Consider the following 17592-nt stretch of genomic DNA (forward strand, 5'->3'; position numbering starts at 1 on the left):
GGCTGCCTCTGTTTTTCTATAAAATACCACTGATTGAGGGGAAATGAGTTTTTTCAAAGTCTTGAACTTCAAGAGACCAATTTTAAACAATAATGAGAATTAATGTATGAAAGAAAATTGCACAAATGGGAAGTGGGACTGTAAGCCCATAACCCTGAGCTTCTCTGCAAAGTCTGTTTCTCAACCAGATGTTTAATGCATGAGTCTTGTGTCCATTTGAAAAAAGAGAATTAGTTATTTTATGAACTATAATTCATCAAAAGTATTGGTATTAAATATATCATCTTTGATATTTTTGGGGGGAGGAAAAATTTGTTTACAGCATGGAACAAAACAGGTTTAATTCTGTTTGTTCTGCAAAGAAATGCTTGTTGTGGTCGTGGTCCAAACCAACTTTGTTCAGTCAAAGCTTCAAGCTTGGGACTGAATTTTATGGAGTCATCAGAGGTCCCATCAGTGGAGCTGAAAAGGGGTGGAGGAGGAGGGGAAAATCTGTTTTGGCAGTCAGTCTGGAGCCTGGCTCACACCCTGTCAGTGACCCGCTCTACCTGTTAAAGATGGCATATCGCCCCCAAGAGTTGCTGCCCAACCAGAAGGCCAACAGCTCAGCAGCGTCAGTGCTGCCACTACTAATGGTGGCCATTGCTGGGATTACATCTCCAGGATAAGGGTGCATCAATGGTTTTGTGTTGTCTGGAGATTACTGGGGCAAATCATGCAGACTCCTGGAGGTTTATGGGGTTGCTGAATGTTGGCAATGCTTAGCCAGCAAAGGAAGACAGTACCTTCCCAGAGACAGCTGCCAGAGTGTATATGGCACTTGCTGCACATGATAGAGGAAACCTGGATGCTTGCAAGATGCCACTGGGGGAAGGAAGAGACCCTAATTATTTACTTAAATAGGCCTTGAATGGACAGACCAAATGCCACCTTTCCCACCAATGGAAAGATGGCAAAGCAGTAGGAATATGATGCCTTCACCACGTGCTGTTTTCTAAGATTTGCCTGACTTCTTACCTCACAGCTCATCCCCGAGGGGCTGATAAAATCCAACCTAGGACGTTGTTGACAGAGTGGAGTGAATTTAGCAGTAACTTTGACACAAGTCAGTGTGTGCTATAGCACTTTCACCCCAGAGCCTTTGAGGTTTTGCTTTAAATATCTAACTTCTCCCTTTTTTTCTCCAGGGATGGGAGGGGCCAAGACTTCACTTTCTCACTCTGCGGTTCCTCAAGATTGTTGCATAATGATATCAGAAACAGAGCCGAATTTACCATTCATCAGAGACTTCATTTTTACATTCGTTATCAGCATTGCAGTTTTACTGTACCATTATGAGAATTATCAGGGGCCATTCATAATGTATCAAAGGTGACAGATAGAAACAAGGTCCTGAATGCAAAGCAGAATAATTCTCAAGCTTTCTTGCTTAAACTTCCCTATTTCTTCTAGTTTCATCTGATGGATTTCTCCTTCTTGTGTGACTCGCTTAAGCCCCGGTAACCTGAAATACAGTTTGCACTGCTTGCATTTGGCTGAAACATATGAAGGTCAAGCTCTGATTTGAAGTTTTGCTGTTTCCACATCCCCCTTTCCCTATTTTCAAGGAATAGCAGATTGGTACATTCTTAGCTGTGACCTAGGAGTCAGCATTAATTTATTCAAGTCATTTGTAATGTTGTTTTATTTAAAAGTAAAAGTATTTGAAGTACTTTAAGGAACCTTGAGGTAGTACAGGTCATGGTTATAAAGGAGTGTGGCAATGAGCCATGCTACAAGCAGGGGCAGGTTGTCATTAAAAGTTTCCTGAGCATTTAGAGCTTGTATACTTTATTTGTTGATTTTATGTCAGTGTGTATATATAAAATGTTGCTACTTTATTAATTGATATAAGGTCAGCATGCTCTTCCCATTGATCCCAGGCACTGGAAAGTTCACAGTGACTTCTCAGTCACCCCCACTTCCCAGAATCTTACTGCAAAGATCCTCTTCCATGCTTTCACACTCAATTACATTACATCCAAGATCACAAGTCAGTATTCCAATACAATTCAGCTTCAGAGCATCCTCCCACTGCTTCCAGATTTTGGTTCCATAAATTCCATACCCGAGTCCCTTTACTTCCAAACCCAGGAACCCATCACCAATATTCCCAATCCTGGAGCCCCAGACTCTAGAACCACACTCCCAATATCCTTGACTGTCTATAATCTGGGTTACTGTCTCTCATACGCCCCCCCCCCCTCCCGTATTTTCTGCATTTTAAAATTTTTAAGGCATAGCTAAACAGATATAATTATTGAGCTTCACTATTTACAGCTTCAAGAAAGCCATGACCCAACCATTCCAACGGGAAAATCTTCCATTTTTGGTTGCAATAAAAATCTAGTTTAATTAATTTCAGAACCATAAATCAGTAATCCAGGTATATTCATGCATTTCTTGAAATGATGAATTCATGTGAAAGGCAGGAAGCAGTATTGTTTTGCTGTTGAAGTACAGCTGTGTGCAACTTAACAAATTTTAACTTTCGAAAGGTGGGTGGGAAGATAAAAAGCTTTTAAATTCTCAAATCCAGACTGAGCTGTTCCACTTCTGCTTTTAATGGAGTTGGGTGAGGAGTACATCTGCTTCCATTTCACCTGATTGTTTTTTTTTGCCATGAATTCTGTATCTCAGGAACCTTGAAATTAAAAGGAGGTGAGATGCCTGAGGCAGGTATTTTCATTGCACTGCAGGAGAAAGGAGAAAGTTAAAAATCACAACACCAGGTTATAGTCCAACAGATTTATTTAGAAGTACTAGCTTTCAGAGCGCTGCTTCTTCATCAGATAACTAGTGGAGCAGGATCATAAGACACAGAATTGAGAGCAAAAGATCAGTGTCATGCAATTAAAACGATATATTGAATAAACCTAGATAACCTTAAGTTATCTCAAGAATGTGACTTAAAAGAAGTTCTGGGATTTAAGTATTAATGAACTGAAACTTGCAATGCTCATTCTAAAAGATGAAAGACATAACAATAATCTAGGCTTGTTCAATATATCGTTTTAATTGCGTGGCACTGATCTTTTGCAATAAGTTCTGTGTCTTATGATCCTGCCCCACTAGCTACCTGATGAAGGAGCAGCACTCTGAACACTCGTACTTCCAAATAAACCTGTTGGAGTATAACCTGGTTTTGTGTGATTTTTAACTTTGTCCATCCCAGTCCAACACCGGCACCTCCGCATCATGGAGATAGGAGAAATAGGACTCTTCTTCAATTCTAACAAGCACATTTTGGCACAGACTCCCATTGTTTATCACCTCTTTTTCACTGACAGTGAGCTGTCGTTGATAAATGGTGGTCTAACAGGTTATGCCCACATCCTGTGAAAGAATGTTAAAGAAATGGGCTGACTCCTCCAGTTTGACTCTCATAATTAAGTTCCTCATGATGTCCAACTTGGCCCTCTCCTGTCTGGTCAGAATGCTCACATTACATGGCATTTGCTTCCCTGCCTAACAGGTCAACTGAATCCTGAACAAAGTTTGAAATGAGAAAAATATTGAAAAAATGTTAATCATCTTGCAGTTAATTTCTGCAGAACGTCAAGAAAATCTGTAAGTTCCTTGCCTGAAAAGTCCAAAAAACGTTTGGACTCCAACATTTTCTTCCAAGATCAAATAAATATTGAGAGTTCTGTATGTACCTTTAAGGAAAAATTATGGCTTTGATTCTTCATGCCTTCCTGATCAATTAGAAACTTATTGTATGACACAGATCAAGAGGTCAATTACCGGCCAGACGGCTTTTGTTTTGCTGTAAATCCTGAACTTAATTAGGAAATATGTGCCATTGACAACGACAGAATGAATTATTTTTAAGCGTGCATGTTTGTTACAATGACAGGGGAAGGAAATTTAATGTTTCCCAAGATCTTAGTTACAGAAGGGATACAAATTGGAGATTCCTGTTAAATCTGTATTGCTACTTCATTCTCTTAGTGGTCCTTCATATACACAATACACAGCACCAATTTCATCTATACTGACACAACCCAGCTTTATTTTCACACTTCCACACTGACTTATTCAATGAATCACATTTGATTAAAAAGCATAAGACCCATAGAATTCTTATTGCTTTTCTACACTTAAACATGTGAGATCTGATTCAAGCTAATACAATTGCTGTCCTTCTTCCGTCAGTGACTCGTCATTAAACAAGTGAAACAAATTACTTCGGAAATTTCTTTTCAATCATTGAAAGTTATAGGGTAGAAAACATATTCAAAGATTTGATGGTCATGACTCAGCTACAAACTTGACAGGTTCGAATAACTTTCAACCCAGAAAATTGGAATAACATAGAATGCGTTAATTGAATGCATTCATATCAAATCTCCAACAGTGTTAACTATGCAATGAAAGGAATTTGATGTCTACAATTAAATGCTATTTCAGCACAGCATGATTTGCAGATTATAATTGGTCTAAATGGAAAGGAATTTTTTGAAAATATTGTTAATAAGAAAAAATCAGTGGGATGTCTTGTATTCAGGCCAGTGAAAGGATTATAAAATACTTCTTGTTGTTTTCATTGTAGGTGTGCTTCTTTGTCGCTCTGTACTATAATGTTATTATTGGATGGAGCTTCTTTTATTTGTCAAAGTCCTTTCAGCATCCATTGCCCTGGGATCAATGTCCCTTGGAAAAAAATGGCAGCCAGACCTGTGAGTATCCAACAAAACTTTGTGCAAAAACAGCAAAGGTGATGTGAGAAAAGGTCAGAGGTCACACTGAAATCACAAGGTTTTGGAGCGCTGCTCCTTTGTCAGGTCATCTGATGAAGGGGCAATGCTCCAAAAACCTGTGATTTCAAATCAACTTGTTGGACTATACCTGGTGTCGTGTGACTTCTGACCTTGTCCACCCATGTCCAATGCCAGCACCTCCATATCATGTCTACAACATGAGAAAAGGTAGCAAGTAGTTAGGATATGGAAAACACTGCCTGAAACTGTGGTGGAGGCAGGTTCATTAGAGGCTTTGAAGAGAGGATTGGATGATTATTTGGACATGTGTTCAAGGATGATGGGATAAAAGTAGGAGATTGGCTCTAGTTAACATTTCTCATTTGAAGAGCTTGAACAAACACAGTGGGCTGAATAATATCCTACTGTTAGGAGATGACATTGTGTTCAGAAAAAATTTCCACGCATGTTGCTAGGGTTGGAAGATTTGAACTATAGGGAGAGGTTGAAAAGGCTGGGGCTGTTTTCCTGGGAGCATTAGAGGTTGAGGGTTACTTTATAGTGGTTTATAAAATCATGAGGGGCATGGATAGGGGAAATAGGCAAACTCTTTTCCCTGGGATGGGGGAGTCCAGACTAGCGGGCATAGATTTAGGGTGAAAAGGGAAAGATTTAAAAGGGACCTAAGGGGCAACTTCTTCATACAAAGGGTGGTGCCTGTATTAAATGAGCTGCCATAGGAAGTGGTAGAGGCTAATACAATTACATCATTTAAAAGGCATCTAATTGGGTATATGAATAGGAAGGGTTTAGAGGAATATGGCTCAAGTGCTGGCAAATGGGACTAGAATAGGTTCGGATATCTGATCGACATGGAAGATTTGGACCGAAGGGTCTGTTTCCGAGTTGTACACCTTTATGACTCTTTTGAACAAATGTGGATATCTTCCTGTCTTTTCAGTTGTTGTGCCTGAATGTGAGAAAAGCTCTGCCACTACATATTTCTGGTACCGAGAGGCGCTGGATATATCTAACTCTATCTCAGAGAGTGGGGGTCTGAATTGGAAAATGACTATCTGCCTCTTCATAGCCTGGCTTATGGTTTGTCTTGCCATGATCAAAGGCATTCAATCTTCAGGAAAGGTTAGTGCTTTTCTTGACTCTGTCAGTATTAAGATTTCCATCTTTTTCCAGATTGTCTCCGATCTACCTATTTTTGCAGTGATCCAACTTATTTCTGGTCACATTTGGAAGTATGAGAAATTATATTTACTCATTTATTCTCAAATAGAAATTACAGGCCTGAAAATTTTGAGGCTTGCTTAAGAGACATACAGATTACCTCATTGTGCTTGATTCAGAGCACTGCCTATGTTTAGTCATTACTCGTAAGAATCCAGACTTCATTTAACACACAGAATTGTGAAACTGGTTAAATTTTTTGATCTTTGGAACAAGAATATTTCCCTATTTCTTAACAGAGAATTAATCAATCCAAAACATACTTCAAATTCAAACCTTTCACGTTGATGTGATGTGTTTTTGACACAATCTAGCCAAACGGTGAAAAAAAACTCTTTTCCTGACTGTTCATGACCTGGGCTCAGAAAATGCAGTTAGCAAAAAAAAGTCACAACATCATGCTTCAATCAGTTTATGGTAGGTTCTTGGTTTCAACCTGGGATGAATTACACAAAATTTCATCACAGGAGGCATCGAGCAATTGTTACACTGAAATGGAAGAGTTGCTGAAGCCACATACTATTTGTACCCTACTACCCTTGGTAATTTTACAGCTTCTTCTCATTGTCTTGTTACTAAATCACAGATCCATTTTAATTTGAATGACAATAAAGATGGCATGTAAACTTGACCACTATCTTATCATTCCAGACTTCACGAACAAGAATTGATGTTACTATGTGTTTTGTTTACTTAGAATACCTCAGCTGCAGCTTCGGCTCTTGGGGTCATGATATAACCCTACTTTAACATTTCTAGTTTCCTGAATCAAATGTTTGACTTTAGCTTCTTCTACTTCCAAGCTGTTTTTCTGTTTGTCTCATAGAACATGGTACAAAAGTGTCCATCAAAATAATGTACCTTTCTTATTTCTGTATTTCAAACAGTAATTTTCCAGCATCCCAGAAAAGTGGAATCAATGTTCATGTCAGTACATTATAATTTATAACTCTAGATGCAAGCAGAGAGAAAAGTAATTAAAGTATTTAAGAAGAAGTCAAATGATATGAACCCTTACCATTATGTTTTAATTTGCACTGTTGGATTAGAAGATCTCCCCAATTTGTAAACATCTGACTCACAAATGCCCATTTTCACAAATGTGACATGGTTTTAAAGTTTAAAGATGTGATATATGGATGTTTCCTTACTTATGAACAGTTGTTCTCTATTACCCTGAATTGTGCTCCAACTTGTAAATAAACTTACATGCAAATGGATTTCAGCATGGAACCCATTCACTACCCAGCGACTGCTCGTATTTTCTTAATCTGCCCATAAACCATAGATGACGTAAGTCAGGAAGAGTCTATTGTAACACTATTTATTTGGTATCCTTTAAAGGGAAGCATTTCACGCAGGTTTTCTTAGTCTCTTGAGAGTTCTGAGCCTTAAAGGCTGCTATAAAGTCCATCTCTTTGTTGCTTTTCGTGCTGTTCAAATCTGCTGTTCTATTTAGCTCCCATTGCTTTCCTTAAACTGGATGCCCTTGTGAGATACCTGTACTGCCAGGTTTTCCACCTTACCAAATGACAAGCTGCCAATCAGTTCACCAATTGTGCACCTTCTTTCTTTGAATGTGGTGGTAACAACTAAAATAAGCCAGGTGTCTCTGAAATGTTTTTAGGCAGCAGCAAAGACATCTGGTTGCTTATTTTCCCTCTGGACCCCAAACCACCATTGTGTCTTTGGCTCTAGGACTTAGGAACAGGAATAGACCATTCAGCCTCTCAAGTCTCTTTCACCGTTCTAGATCATGGCTGATCATCTACAGACACATTTTCCAGTTCTATCTGTAACTTGCTTGATATCCTGAGTAACTAGAAATCTATCAATTCCTGTCTTTGACATACTCACTGACATCAACATACTCAGTCAAAGCTCCCTGGTTTAGATCATTCTAACTGGGTGAAGAAATTCATTCTCCTATCTTTCCTAAATGGGTTGGTCCTCATTCTGAGACTGTGACCCTGGTTCTAGACACTCACAGATCCAGCTCCTCCCTCCATCACACCCACCCCTCACTCAACCATCCCCAGCACACTCTTTCTCCCATCCAAACTCAGTTAGATCAATTCCTTTACCTTCATTTAACATCATGGAATAACACCTGGAGGGAAAACCAGGCAAATAAAAAAAAAAGGAAGAGAAGTTTTACAGAGGATGGGCGTTTGGTCGCATCGACTGATCACACTGGCATTGAAGATGAAAATTTACCTTTTCGTATGTGTGTGTGTCTCTCTGATTACCCGACAGCAGCTTTACTAAATTAAAATCAGAAGCTCATTCAATGGAGACAAAATCCCCAAGCGCGTATGCCTCAGGGAGTCTGTGTTACATGAAAAAAAGAAATGCATCACTTTTTAATGGTTCTGAGTCCCAGCAGTGCACTAGTTCAAAGGATTGGAATGTTTCCCCTGAAAATGCATTTTGTCTCTGATTATGGTGGAGTTTCTGAACATCTGTGACAGGTAATTGTGTGACAATCATGAAGTCTGTGGAATGTGGGGGGGAAGGAAGGCTCTATCCCAAGTTCAGAACATCAATTAAGGCAGGGGAATTGAAGCTGGAATGGTAGATATATTTATGGTTTGTGTGACGATTCAGTGTTTGCCTTTTCTTTGAAGGGGATATAGGGGGCAGTACATGGGGATAAGAAAATATCCTGTTTGTTTTTTTTATTAAAAGTTATTTTCCCTTGCAAGTGGTTGGTTAGAGGGTGTGATAAGAATTACTTTGTGCAGCATGGTGGATGAATATTTATAAAATATAAAACACAAGACAATTAGACCACAAAGAAGCAAATTAACAGAAAGATATGGAAGTCATAACATACATGATAGCCTGGCTACACATGGTACTTTGATTTTAAAAAAAGATAATTTGCAATATGTATTCTAACATCCAGACTTTATAATGATTTTTTAAAGTAAACCATGATGGAAGTCTGTGATTTCGGAAAAAAATGTATTTAATTGCTTAAATAATATCTTTGTTAAACTAGTGTATGGGCTCATTTTGCTCCTTGTTCTCATCTATAATATAATTCGAATAACTCAGCAAAGTCCAATTATTAATTCACCTGAAAATCCTTCTTTGCCATTCTCAAGGCAAAAGCAAAATACTGCAAACATTGCAAATCTGAAGTAAAAACAGAAAATGTTGGAAATACTCAGCAGGTCAGACAGCATTTGAGTCACAGACCTCCAAACATCTGTCATTCTCCACAGCTGCTGCCAGACCTGTTGAGTATTTCCAGCATTTCTAAGGATTTGGATTCTAAAATTTCCAAAGTTTTATTTTCCCCTCAAAACAATAATTCTGATCATAATTGTCTGTTCCGTTTTGATTCAAAGAAGCTCCTGAGTTACCTGGCTGTGAAAGCATACACAGTGAAGTAGGCTGGATTTAAATGAGATTAGCTCAGATGTCTGCTTGTAAGGTCACAGTCTAGTCAGTCTATTAATGATGCCATCTGTCCAGTATTGCTAAATCACTCCACTGATGCTTATTTAATTATACACCCAATTTCCTGCATATGACAAATTTATGGCTGGACCAGTTAAAAAGAAACTTTTTAATTCATAATTTTTAAAAAAAATTAATTTTAACCATGCATGTATTAGTTGGTAAATCTCATTTCATACACAGGTTAAGGGAATATGTCTACAAAAACACCAAACTTATGACTCTTTTGTGCATGTCTCTGGGAATTTCTACAAAATTTCTTTCGAGTGCTCCTGTTTTGTCTTTTGGGTTTTACTTTCTTGAAAATCGAGCTGAACCGCTTGCTCAGTCGAAACCCAGAGTGGTCGTCTTGTATTTACCACTCCTTTTAAACGTGCGTCGAGTGATTTAAAACTAAGTGAACAACCAGCCACACAGCAGCCTTTAAGACTGACATTATTAGAAATGTGCTTCCTTATCCCCCTCAAATGCACTTCAATGTGTATTATACAGTAAGCTGCATTATTCATTTACTTGCAGAATTAATTAGCTCTTACTCAGCTCCCTGAGGAAAATGTGCTACATCAATAAAACACCCTTCCTTGCCCTAACAATATTATAAATATTCATGTAGATGCAGTTTCAATAATATGCCTGTAATTATAGAAATGTTTAAACAGATGAAAAACGAGCTGTCTGATTTCTAGACCCTAAAATTGATGAGAAATTGAGATAACCAGTTATTCTCTCCCTTATTTTACATCAGATTTCTTTCAGGGTAATCTCAGAATGTAGCAAGAATAGATGGACTGTAAATACACCCTCCTGATTTAGGCAAGGAGAACGGTGTGTTGTGGGGCTGGTGTATAATGGGATGAGAAAGAGAAGTGTGGAGACCGTTCTGTCGTCTCAGCTACCCTGATTAAGATTTGGGAAGAAGGAGGCAAATTGAAGCCTGAACTGGCCTCATTCTATTGTAGCTGGTATTCACCTAGCAGCCAGAAGGGGTCATGCATGAGTATAAACTGCCAGACAAGTCCTGCAAAGCAAACATGCAGCTAAGGAGGAATTCTTTACTACCTGGATAGTTCTTTTCAAACAAAGGGACGATCATATGGCAAGGAAGACCCATATGAGAAGACCCCACTTTCCTTTTAAACAGACCCACTCCCTTACTGTTGGATCCTCCCTATATTCCTCAAAGCCTTCAGTTATGAGTCTACTTCTAGACGTGACAGTAGTGCTATCAGTGGCCATTGCTCATGGTAGTGCCATTGGTAATAGAGAGCTGCTAGCCTCTGATGAGCTGGCAGGTCTTGGAGGTGGATCATCTGCTTTGAAGATGCCTTGGACCCAGTCACCCACCAGGTAATGCCTGAAGAATGTCAACTTCGGTTGGGGGGAAATGATTGCTGAGGAATTGTCCCCAGCTTTGTTGCTGCCATGATCATCATCATTTGGGACACAGAAGGAAGCCATTTGGCCTATTGAAATTCTACCATTTCCCAGCTGGGCTATCAAGTTTGTCCCACTCATCCACTCCTTTCCTATAGCCCTACAGGTTTACTTCCTGTTGAAATAATTGATTGTTTCTGCTTCTGCCACTCTGATTGGAAGTGATTTTAAGGTGATCAACACTCTCTGTGGAAAAATTGCTCTAAGGACTCTTGTGGCACTGTGGTAGTGCCCCTGCCTCTGGCCAGGAGGCCTGGGTTCAAGAGCCCTATGGTCCAAATGCATTTAATAATATATCTAAACAGTTTGATTAGAAAAAATGTAAAAAGTTTTCTTCCTTTTCTTGTCCTGTGTGCCTTGCCCAGAATCTTATTTGAGTCCCAGACCTTTGACCACTAGCCGATGTGGAAGAGCTTTTCCTTTTACATTCAGTCGAAACTTGTTATAGTTGTGGACATCTCTATCAATCTACCCTATTCTCTCTGTCTCCAAGGAAAACACTGACCTTTCCAATTGAACCTTGAAACTAAAACCCTCCAACTCTATAACAAGTTTGGTCTTCTCCTCTGCAACCCATTAAGGTGCTTCATACCTTTCCCAAGGTGCGATGATCAGCCTGGATGCTACAGCCTAGTTGTATCCTAACCAGAGGGCTATACAATTTCAGTATAGCCATGTTTTTGTACTCCGTCCTATCTTTATGAAGACAAGCTTCTATATGCTGTGCTAACCACTCTCTTCATATGTCCTCCTTACACCTTGAAAAATCAATATGCATGCATCTACAAGTCCCTCTGTTCCTGCAGTCTTTTTAGAATTGTTTACTAAGCTGAGATCGCCTCTTCTGATCTCTTTTGCCAAATTGCATCACCTTTCATTTGGCTGAATTAAATTCCATCTGCCACTTGTCTCCCCATTCTGCTAACCTGTTGCAGGTGATTTATACCACTTGTTTACCACACCTCTTAAGTTTGGTGTCATCTCAAAATTGTGAATTCCCCCCCCCCCATCCCTCACCCCCTGTTCTCTAATGGAGCTTGAAAAAGAACTCGATCCCATCTTCCTTTAATACACTGAATCCAAGCCATTAACGACCCTAAGCTCATGCAGCCTTTCAAGTATTGCCTGCCTGCAATAGCACTCATGTTCTGTTTAGCATAGGTCAACCAAATAATTGAAGATAGATCGCCTTTAAATTATGATTTTCTTCATAGCCAGCCCAATAATTTTGCTGCACTAATAAACAAGATCAAATTTGGAGACCTTTCAATTGTCTGGTATCCATTTACACTGTCCAACCTTTAGAGTTGCCTTTATTCTCGGCACTGTATTAAAGTACCTCACAATTCTATGGTTGAAAACAACCAGTAACTTAATATATTTCTTGTAGCTCCATAAATTATGTGATTTTAGAAAAACATGCTTGTAACATCACCAGCATTGACCTTTGGTGAGCACTACTTGTTATGCGTGAACTAGCAATGTCCAATGGATGTCATTGAGATGAATGAGTAGTTCATTTTTGATATATTGAAAAGACTATTGTGTCAAACACCACTAGAACCGCTTCAGATTAACATTTGTGGAAGTCCATATCTGGAAAGTGGTTTGATTGCTGTCATACGCCTGTTAATTACTTATATTTTGAAAATTGTGGAACGAACATAGTCACAGGAAAAAGATGTCCAAGATATTTCAGGAGCATTGAATTTATTAAAATAAGACACACCTTGGGAGACCTGAGAACTTCATTTAAATGAAAAAGTTTGGTTATAGAGAGACACTTCTGTCTGTAATGCAGTGAATCCTTCATGCATCTATAGTGAACAGCCCTAAACTAAGCTAACTTTTCAAAGTTGCCATTCAATGAAAATAATAAAATAAGTTGATTTAACATTAACTGAACTGGCTCCAGTTTCCTGAGGCTGAGTAGATATTTTTGGGATTTCTCAAAATGTCATTAGAGAAGTTCGAAGGAGATTCTCAGACTTAGGTTTCACTTGTTCTTGATGACCTTTGTTATGGTTAGGAGATGTTAGAAGAGACCATGCTGTTCCCAAAAATAAGTTACTGATGTGAAACCGTTGGTCCTTTCTAGGGCTATGTTTATTCAACATAAAACTGTGACAGTGATCCATTATCAATGTTTTTAAAATAAGCCATAACATTTAAAAACCACTAGAAAAAATAAAGAATAGAAAGATATATTTTGAAGATAAGTCGGCAGAAATTCAGAGGTCAACACAATGTTGAAGATCAGTCTAAAAAGATGATTGAGTAACTAGACATGCAGAGCTGAAAGGACTGAGTTTGACCTCCCAGAGTGCACTAGTATAGTGAGACTAAAGTTAGTGGCATGGTGAGGGCAGCACAGCTATTTTTGACACTCCTTATTGAAATGAAATATAACATAAGACTTGAATGCACACACACAGTCCAAAAATCATGAAGCATGGATTTATTATTCTAAAAGCATCAGGTCATCACAAACATGAAGGGAAATTAAAGTTATCCAGGAAGCAGTTGCTGTCTGCACATGAATGAAAATATAGTTCACATCAGCTTGAGGAATCCTTTGCTTGTCTGCTCCTTTTTCTTATGAGACCTTCTTCCCCAAAGACACCCTCTTTTTCAGAGAGGGTCAATTTGACTGCTCCAGCTACGTTCCCTCATTGTTGCTACCTGCTCAGTGGAGGTCCGGGTATAACTGCTGTAGCTGCCCTGTCTAGTGTGCTCCCTGTCTGTTGCCACCTGGTGCTGGAGATTCCATTACACAAGCAGTGTCTAATAAAAGACCACCTAAGTTGACAAGTGTGACCAAAGTGGACATTTTTTCAGTCATGCTCCAAGCCAACTTTAAAGGTACCATCATCCCATCAGATGACCTCAGGCTTTAACTTGGGGCTGTCTCCTCTCTATTGTCTGCTCACAACTAAGTCATATTTCCTCTAATCTTTGCTATGCCTTTGTAACTTGTATTTCTGGTATGTCCATTCATGTGTGTATTTTGGCTGTCATTGTAACCCTAAAAATCTTCTAGGTTCCATTATTTCCTCTCAATTGCTCTAACTATCTGTTGTCAGGTATTGCTGAATTGCATCAAACACTATTGAGTCTCTATACTCTTCAAAACATTTTATTATTCTAGATCAATCTTGGATACTCAAATAAGCTCTCTCCCTGTTCACCATTTGATCAACAATCTCCATATTTCTCCACAACATCTCCAACTGCTCACAGCACCAGCAAATATGAAGGTCACCAGGAACTCTTTCATAGGCTATCTATTTAGCTACTTGTGCCACAGTCATTGCCCTCCAAGCTGTAAAAGCTTCCTATCCCTAACCTAGAACCCATCTTTTTCCAAACCCACGCCCTCCCCACCCCACTTTATTTGTCTTGAACCTATAATCCAAGCTGACAGTGAAGTCTGTGAAGTCCTCAGGGAAGTGCACTCTGACTTATCTAAATACATGAGGCCACTTCTGGGATACTGTGTCCTATTCTGATGGCACTGTTATAGGAAGAATGTTATTAAATTGGAAGGGGTGCAGAAAACAGTGACAAGGATGTTACTGGGACTGGTGGGGTGAGTTTTAAGGAAAGGCTGGACAGCCTGGGACTGTAGGAGATTGAGGGATGCCTTTATGGAGTTTTTTAAACTCATGAGGAGCATAGATAATGTGAAGAGCAAAGGGTAGGGGAGTTCAGAACTAGAGGGCATATTTTTAAGATGAGCGGAGAAAGATTCAAAAGGGAGCTGAGAGGGAACCTTTTCACACAGTGTGTGGTTCATATGTGGAAAGAACTGCCAAGAAATTGGTCCAGTTACACCATTTAAAAGCCAATTGGACAAGTACATGATTGGAAAAGGTTTGGAGGGATATGGATCAAATGGGAATAGTTTAGTTTGGGAAACGTAGTTCGTATGGATGAGTTAGACCACTAGGTCTTTTTCCATCTATATGATTCTGATTATCGATGGCTTCATGACACACTTTGAGACAATTACGTTTTGATACCCTTAAGGCATCAAGTTGTCTTCTCATCCTTATCTACCTACAGCTTTAAGCTATCAGCATCCGAAGAGATGGAATTGGGTTTCACACATATATAGGCTTCATCCAGTATCATCCATCTCATCTCCTGCTCTGCCTATTATGAGGTTGCTTGTAAAATATGCATTCTCAGTAATCTCCTTTTCCTCCAGTAAAACGATGAGAAGACAAAAATCATTGATCTTTGTCTAGTCCCTCTGCAAAATCCATACAGCCTGCACTGAGCCCCTCATTTTCTCTGGCACCATAAAAGGCTTCAAATCCTACACTCCCTATCCACCCCCAGCACCAAAGTGTCATTTGTCCCTTTTCCATCGTTATCTTAATTGCTGCCAAAACTCTCATCCAGATCTTCAGTCACTTATAACCTGAACTATTCTAGAGGTTTCTAGGCATGTCTTCTGCTTTCTATCGTTCTATCCATGTTCTGCTACTGTTCATATCCTGTGGAAACTAAAGACCCATTCACTCATTAGCCTATGCTTATTGATTTATATTGACCTCAGATCTCCCACAGCATGATCCCTCCCTGTCTCTGTAACCTGCTCATCTTCTAAGAGTTCTGCATTGTTCCTCACAAGGTTTCTTCACCTCACCATTGTCAACCACATTTTCAGCCAAAGGTGCCCTAACTGGAGTTCCTTCCATATTGTTCTTTAAAATCCATACCTTGGTTTGGCTTTTGGTTATACCTTTTTGGACTGATGTTAATGTTTGTCGAATTAAATTTCTGGAAGCAACCTTGAAATATGTTCCTATATCCTGTGACCTCTATAGTCTGGAAGTCTATTTTTCAGAAACACCACTGGCTGGAACTTCTATGACTGGACCCACTCAATTCATGAACTACCCATTCCAACTGTTCATGTAATGCAAGTAGCCAGAAGCTGCTGAAAGCTTTTTATTCAGGCTGCTATGTTTTAAATGTCAGATATCCTTCCGCTTACCCATTTCTATCACTTTGATATCAATATAACTATAAATGTTTGCTCTGAAGGGTTATAACTGAAACGTCAACTTCTCCACCTCCTGATGCTGCCTGGCTTGCTGAGTTCTTCCAGCCTCCTGCTTCTCTACTACTGATCTCTACAGTGGCTGTAATTAATTTTGCCCATATCATTCCTTAATCCACAAACCTCTGAAATCCAGAAATGATTTGCTTCCAAACATACCGGATTGGAAACATGGCAGTGTATTAACAGGACGATACAAATTCAGCTAGTTGTTTTAGAGTGAGCTTCTGGTGAGGAAACAATCTGACCCCTCAGGAAAATCTGCTGGTGAAGCTCATTTTGAAGAACATGTCAAAGGATGACTGGCAGGTGTAGCACTGTCCACCAGTTAGAGAGCCATTGCTGTCTAGAGATTTGTAGGATGTTGACAGGAAGAAAGAAGTTGTAGAGGGAAGAGGAGAACCTCTTCAGAGTAAGCATCCTTTTGGAAGAGGCTTCATAGTAAGGTTAAAATCAACTCGGAGAATGTGAAGACTGCAGATGCTGGAGATCAGAGTCTAAAAGTGTGGTGCTAGAAAAGCACAGCAAGTCAGGCAGCATCCGAGGAGCAGGAGAGTCAATGTTTTAAGCATAAGCTCTTCATCAGGAAACGTCAACTCTCCTGTTCCTTGGATGCAGCCTGGCCGGCTATGCTTTTCCAGCACCACACTTTGTGACTCTGGAGATCAGAGTCTGCAGTCCTCACTTTCTTCCAGGAAGAAAAAATTGCTGAGGTTCTAAAAAAAATAAGCTATAATCATTTTATTCAATCATGAAATATGAGTATCACTGGCTGACCAAGATTTATTCCCCATTCCTAACTGCTCTGGAGAAGGTGATCTGCCTTCTTGAATTCTGCAGTTCTTGGGGTGAAGGGACACCCAGTGCTGTTAGGATGGAAGTTCCAGGATTTTGACCCAGCAGCAGTGAAGGAACAGAGATAAACTTACATGTCAGAATGATGATTGGCTTGAATCGTAACTTGCAGATGGTAGTGTTCCCAAGCATCTGCCTTCTATATGGTCCAGGTCATGAGTTTGCAAGGTGCTGTCGAATGAGGCGAGCTAAACTTTTGCATCTTGCAGGTGGGACACACTGATGCTACTGTGTGTCAGTAATGAAGGAATGAATGTTGAAGGTGGTAGACATGGTGCCAATGAAGCAGGCCAGATGGGCCAGCTTTTTGAAGTGTTGTTTGAGCTGCACTTATCCAGGCAAGTAGAGAATGTTCCAATACACTCTTGACTTAAGCTTTGTCTGGGTGCTCCTTCCACTGTCCAAAGATGAGCAGGTTAGGTGGATTGGCCATGCTAAATTGCCCATAGTGTTCAAGGATGTGCAGGCTACTTGAGTTAGCCATGGGAAATGCAGGGTTACAGTAATGGGGGGGGGGGGGGGGGGGGGTCTGTGTAGGATACTTTTTGGAGGACTGGTGTGGATTTGATGGGATGAATGGTCTTCTTCAGCACTGTCAGGATTCTATGGTGAATGACTCACTTCCTGCCTTCCAAAGTCTATCTAATGAATCTAATTACATATCCTTGAACACTACGGGCAATTTAGCATGGCCAATCCATCTAACCTGCTCATCTTTGGACAGTGGAAGGAGCACCCAGAGGAAACCCACGCAGACATAGGGAGAATGTGCACACTGCA

The 17592-nt window shown here is 39.8% G+C and overlaps 1 protein-coding gene across 3 annotated transcripts in view; it reads left to right on the plus strand.

The window, feature by feature from the left end:
* Nucleotides 1-17592, plus strand: part of slc6a15 (solute carrier family 6 member 15) — a 43969-nt gene that overhangs the window by 12945 nt on the left and 13432 nt on the right. For all 3 annotated transcript variants that reach the window (XM_043709692.2, XM_087997147.1, XM_043709691.2), the window contains exons 4-5: nucleotides 4595-4721; nucleotides 5704-5885. In XM_043709692.2, coding sequence (XP_043565627.1) covers nucleotides 4595-4721; nucleotides 5704-5885 — 309 coding nt within the window. The remainder of the gene's footprint in view (nucleotides 1-4594; nucleotides 4722-5703; nucleotides 5886-17592) is intronic.

This window comes from Chiloscyllium plagiosum, unplaced genomic scaffold (assembly GCF_037043375.1).
Source record: "Chiloscyllium plagiosum isolate Xiang-an unplaced genomic scaffold, Cpla_swu_hap1 HiC_scaffold_19, whole genome shotgun sequence".
Taxonomy (NCBI): Eukaryota; Metazoa; Chordata; class Chondrichthyes; order Orectolobiformes; family Hemiscylliidae; genus Chiloscyllium; species Chiloscyllium plagiosum.